Genomic DNA, 6394 nt, shown 5'->3' on the forward strand with positions numbered 1-6394 from the left:
TTCCATTTACTTCTCCTACGCCCTGCTATTCAGACATTAATATTGGTAGATGGTAGTTGAAAGAAATTAGTCCTCCCCCCCAATACTACTTTAGATGAAGGTTTTCTAGGTCTTGAGTAAGGAAATTTATAAGGACTTACACTATGAAAAATCTTAGCTCTTTTACATGTTCTAAATATTCAGGGGTAATCCATTATCTTCAAAGCATGAGACGGTAATAGTTCTCAAGGTTTGATTTTATTCTATCTATAGTGTTCTCTTTAGAGTATTAATTCCTTTTTCAGCAATGGAAATGAATATAATTAGCTATGGTAATGACACACAACCCTGGAAAAAATAGTACAATTCTCAAATGGTAACTTCACATAGCGGTATAGTACCAATCTAATTATGACAAAAGGATCTAGTTTCCTCTTAGAATCACAGAACATTTAAATATGTCTTCTAGTAGGTGATTTTTGCAAATACCAAATGTTAAAATAATACATAGCTGAATTTCTTATCCTCGGCTCATACCATTTCATTGTGCCACAAAGTGTGCCATAACATTTCACAGGTGACAATCAGAATGACAACACAATCTCACTCAAAGATTATAAAAAGACCAAAATCCATATATTGCTTTTATTATGCTAGGCCAGAACCAATCCTTTTAGTGGAAGATACAAAGTCATAAAATGTTTTATTAACTTTAAACATGAGAGTACATTATTACTTTGAGACACGACGAAGCACTGTTCCAAATAGCACTTGAACTTGTTATTAAATAGGAGATTTTGGTTGATTCAGTAGCTTCAAGCAAACTTTTGAGTTATCACCTCCTAGTGAATTTTGCCTTCTCCTCTATCTGTCCCCCTTAAAAAAAAAAAAGGTGAAATCTCACAATTCTATGAGAAGTTGTTTTCAATTTTTGGCAGACTACTATAAAGTGGTTTTTCAAGAAATAACAAGAATGAGAGGTTCAACTTGGAAGTTATTTTTATTTAACAGGCTTTTGGTAAGGCATTGTTTGGTACAGCATTCTGTACAACTGGGAAGGTGAACAGAAAACAGCATACACCTCTCTGTAGGCTCAGTAATAATTTGGGAAAAAGAGACAAATGTTACCTATTACAGGATTTGTATTATACATAAGAGGAAATCATTTTATTAATTCAAAGACAGGAGTCCTCCACCTTCAAAAATTGAATGAAACTCCCTGCACTTAAAGTTGATAGCTTGGTAAAGCTTACAATTTCTGATATAGAAACGTAGTATACCAATACATTCTATATGTCCTTCTTTTTCAGATATAGATGAAGCAACTTGCAAAAGCTTCCTGAAGCATGAAGCAGGAAGAATAATATTTAAACTTAATATCATTATACTTCTTTACCCACCAAAGTGGCTTCATTCAACTATTCCCTCTTCTGTGCTGAAATCTTGCATCAAATATTGGCTAAATCAAAGTGTGTAGGAAGAAATCAGTGATTTCCATAGCCATTACTCCTTGCAATGGGAGTGCCACGGTCCCAGCACGTCTTCTTTAGGAGCTGGGTTGGGTCGAGTGGAGCGTCCCAGGTTGTGTTCACCTTCCTTTTGCTTCCATGTTGCCTGGCTCTGGATTTCAGAGCCCCCCCTTATCTCCCAAATGTTCCTTTCCTCTGGGCTTGGAATGCCCCAACTGAACCTTGTTCTAAGAAGTTTAATGTGCTGCTAGATCTGAGTCTCTTCTCTATGGTAGGAAACCCCCAAAAAGATGCCATAGGACAACCCGTTACCTTATTTTATGTCGACAGACTTGGCTTATATCCTCATATAGATAGACATGGCAAAGATGAGAATGGAGGACTCCCCCAGTTGGGGTCCTTACAAGGGCATTTGGACAAAGCTAAGGATGACATTGCCACTTACATGCCAAAAGACGGCAAGGGCTTGGCTATCATTGACTGGGAAGAATGGAGGCCTATCTGGGCAAGAAACTGGAAACCTAAAGATATTTATAGGAATCGTTCTATTGAGTTGGTTCAGCAACAAAACTCACAACTTTCTGTCACAGACGCCACCAAGCTAGCCAAAGAAAACTTTGAATTGGCAGGAAAACAGTTCATGCAAGATACTTTAAAATTGGGAAAAACACTTCGGCCAAAACACTTATGGGGCTACTATCTTTTTCCTGATTGTTACAATCATCATTATAGGAAAGACGGTTACGACGGGCATTGCTTTGATGTAGAAAAGAAAAGAAATGATGAGCTTAACTGGTTGTGGAATGAAAGCACTGCGCTTTTCCCATCCATTTATTTGAATACCTACCTGAAGTCCAATGAGCGAGCGGCGCTCTTCGTGCGGAGTCGTGTTTACGAAGCTGTTCGCGTTTCTAAAGTACCCAATCCTAACAGCCCACTTCCAATTTTTATATACGCTCGTCCAGTCTTTACTGATCAATCTTCGAAATTCCTTACTCAGGTAAGTAAATCAAGGTATGAGGGCTATGAAATAGTGCCCACACATGGTGTTTGGTGGAATTTGACATCATTTTTGAGGGGAGTGAAATTTAGCTTTTAATATCCTCTAGGTATATGCACAAGGTGGTTCTGCATTATTATATGAATGTAAAATGTGAATATATTTTGTTTAAATGTAATCATCACATATCTTAAAAACTATGGAAAATTAGGTAGTATAGACAACATATTATCTCAGGTCCTCTTTTTTTTTCTTTCATGGGCCTGCTCTCTTGTCAATAGAAGTAATTAAAATAATAATAGAAATACCTGTGTTTTTGTTATAGCAGAGCAGTGGTGGCATGAAAGATAGAAATAAATAGTGGGGGAGTATTAAAATTATTATTGTTGGGCCGGCACTCTTAGCTTTTGTGTTACTGTCCTACGTATAACACTTTCATGTTATTCCTATCTGTTAACTGTTTCTTTCACATTTGCCAGGATGACCTTGTGAATACACTTGGTGAAACTGTTGCTCTAGGTGCCTCTGGAATTATAATGTGGGGAAGTCTCAATTTAAGTCAAAATTTGGTAAGTTGAATTGATAGGACATAGATGAAAACATTTCTACTTCTAACGTTCTAGAGGATTGTTGTGGTATTGAGTGAAAAAATAGTACTCTGCTTGGCACAGTGATAGGTGCTCAGTAAATACTGGCTGAATCAAGCTATCATTCGTGTGGTTATGTCTTCAGGCAGAAAATATTGTACTGGTTTTCCAGTGAGGAAACAGAAATTCAGTGAGATTAATTGCCATTCTGTAGGCTATGTGGCTTGCTAAAAATGGCAGTGAACAGAGCAAAGTTCTTTCACCATGGACCTACATTCTCAGAAGTGGAAATGCAACATATGTAGACATAATATATCAGGTAGTGGGGAAGATTGGCTGAGGGACTGGGTGAGTAGGATGGATAAGAGAAGTGGTTAAAATGACTTCAAGGCTTTTGGCTTGAAGGAGTTGCCTCTGAGATGGGAAAGATTTTAGGAGTACTGTGGTGGGGGCCGGGCAGGGAAGAAATAAAATTTGGGGGTTTGGGCAATTGGGAGTTACTTTTTGAAAACATTACCAAATTGTTCAAAGCTTCCCTAAGGGAGAGGAAAAGGAACCCTTCTTTATTTTCCACAGGTTATATTTAGTAGTGTCTATTTTAAGTACAATTTTAAGTAAAACTTGTTTTATGAGGAAAGAATATCTTATTTTGGTCTGTATGGTATGAATTGTATTCATTCTCTCCTAATTCATTTTCTTTAGTTCAAAAAGCCTTTCACTATCACAGCCTAATCTTTCCTCTCTTCCTTTATTTTCATCCTTGTTTAATTCTCCACGCCAGGTCTTTATCTCTCACCTTTTCAATTCTCTTGACTCAAAGCAAGTGTAAAGCTCTCACACAGACACTGTTGAATTGGAACTGAGTTTTGTCTTCTCTAATCGATGTGGAAGTACTAGTAACGCACGTGCCATGGAGAATGTCTAATGAAGTTCATCGCCTGGGAGTTTTATCCTAGGACCCAGAGGGAAGACCCTGTACTCCAAGATCAGAAGGGACCTTTTGATCGCTTGTCCTTCAGATAGACTAGCCATATTTTTACTTCCTTTATAAAAGTTCTTAATAACAGTCACCTCCATGAAATTCTTTCCCAGTAATTGGAGCCCTTCTACCTGTCTGGTAGAATTCTATGGTCTCTGGTTTGATCACCAACCAAGAGAAAAAAATATAAAACATAAGTTGAGAGAAAGGTAAGTAGGTCCCTTTTGCAAAATCTTTTCACATGTTAGAAAATTATTTAAAAGTTATAATCCACCGAAGTACATTCCTAATCTTCATTAGTTGTTTTCCCAGATCTATAAACTCCTTCCTCAAGGGTTCTCTGATGGGTTATGATGGAACCATTTAAAAGTTCTTCACATGACTTTTTTTTTTCAGAACTGAGACCTCCACCCTTACTTTGATGAGAAATAAATTAGGCATTCCCCAGTTAGTAGGATGATGTGACATACTATTTAATTGTCACACCTTTTTTTTTACTTGCACTTTAATCTTAGGTTCACATTCTTCTACCGTGACTCTCAGCTTCTCCTCAGTATTGTTTATACAGAGACAAGCCTTCAACTTCAATATGACTATTTTCTAGTTAATGAAACTGCCTTGGAACTGTCCCCTGTGGAGTGTTGTATATACTTCTGCTACCTTCCCCAATGGATGAGCATTCTGAATGCCAGTTGTATCATTACTGCCCCTTTTTCCTATGTCATTTGTAATCAGTAGAGTCATGGATTATGTGTTGTGTTTCGTGCGATGCATTGACAGCTTGAGAAACTGGTAATCGCAGGTTTACTTACAATGATTGGAATTGACTTAAAACAATTGTCATAAAATGTAAGCAAACCATTTCTTTCTATTCCATTTTAGTAGATCCCATGGTGTGACAAAGCCAGCTCCTATTGGTCCCAGCTCATGAGACCTGATTGTTAAATATTCAGAAACTTTGTGAACTTGTTGTTCCACACAGCCATTATTAAAAATTAAATTATAAAAATGTAGGATAAAGTAGTGCTAAAAACAAAGTAATAAATACTCAAAATGCATTGATTATTTACTTAATGTCTTGAGGTTATTTACATCTATTGTATCTGTATACGTGGAAATGCTATGGAATGGTGTGCTGGTCCATGGATACGGATCTTGATATGCCAACCTTATTATTTCGCAGGACTCCTGCACGAATCTACACAATTACATGAAGACTACATTGAATCCTTACATCATAAACCTCACCCTTGCAGCCAAAATGTGTAGCCAAGTGTTTTGCCACGGGCAAGGATTTTGTGTAAGGCGAGATTGGGATTCATTTAACTATCTTCACCTGAACCCAGTGAATTTTGCTATCGAAATGAAGGACAATGGAAAATTCGTAGTACGAGGGGAACCCACACTTGAAGACCTGAAGCAATTTTCCGAAAAATTTTATTGCAGCTGTTATGGCAATGTCAGCTGTGAGAAGAAAGTTGATTTAAATGACACTCATGCCATTCATGTATGCGCAACCAAAGATATTTGTATAAAGGCCATTCTAAACTCAGAATGTGAAATATTCCAGTCAAGTACCAGTGTACTGCTCTTTTTCTTATTCTTTTTATTTTTTTTGGAAAATGAATGCTCTGGCATACGAACAAGAATTTGAAGGTGTTGGAGAAGAACTTTCAGGGCGTCATCAAAGAAATAATGTACCCATGGCTTAGAGTGGTATACAGTAGCGATGGTCAAATGATTACTTTACAATAAAGCCACTCTTAGACCTCGTGACCTGACTGATTTTTTTCTTGCACACACATCACAATATGATTTTTACTCCCCATCACCTCCCTATAATGTAAGCCTCGTAAGAACAGGTATTTGGTCTGTTTTACTTGCTGCTGTATCCACAGTGTGATAAACAGCATCTGGGGACTTAGTAGGTGCACAGTAAACATTTGTTGAACAAATAAAAGCCAGTGGGGGAACCACTAAAGAATTTTAAGTGTGGGAGTTGTCATGGCCACTTTTCATAATCCAGGTCCTCTTGGACCAAGCTGCCCTCCCTTTTCTTTAGCTCTATCCTTCATTCTCCACTCCTATTATGATTCTACCATCAAAGCCATGTTTTCATAAGTAAGCCACGAAAAGAGACAACTGAGAATAATCTGTAAAGGACACTTTACATGGACTAGTTTACTTTAGAATACTTTAATGGCCGTCAGGTGATCAGGATTCGGAACGAATGAAGATGGGAAGGCAAACTGGAAAACGCATGGATTTGAGAGTTGGACAGTTAGGAGGGCAAACCCAGCTTTCAACGTTTACTGCTGGGATTTAGAATAAGCCACCCCAGGATGTGCTTCTGTGGTATGTGGATCATTTTGAGCTTAAG

The 6394-nt window shown here is 37.7% G+C and overlaps 1 protein-coding gene across 1 annotated transcript; it reads left to right on the forward strand.

Annotated features, from left to right (window-relative positions):
- The first annotated feature begins 1494 nt into the window (after nt 1-1494).
- On the forward strand, nt 1495-5668 carry SPAM1 (sperm adhesion molecule 1). Its single transcript, XM_019625917.1, has 3 exons — nt 1495-2448; nt 2928-3017; nt 5198-5668. Exons 1-3 carry the CDS (start codon nt 1495-1497, stop codon nt 5666-5668), a joined length of 1515 nt encoding a protein of 504 aa, XP_019481462.1.
- The last annotated feature ends 726 nt before the right edge of the window (nt 5669-6394 follow it).

The sequence above is a fragment of the Hipposideros armiger genome, unplaced genomic scaffold, assembly GCF_001890085.2.
Source record: "Hipposideros armiger isolate ML-2016 unplaced genomic scaffold, ASM189008v1 scaffold_645, whole genome shotgun sequence".
NCBI lineage: Eukaryota > Metazoa > Chordata > Mammalia > Chiroptera > Hipposideridae > Hipposideros > Hipposideros armiger.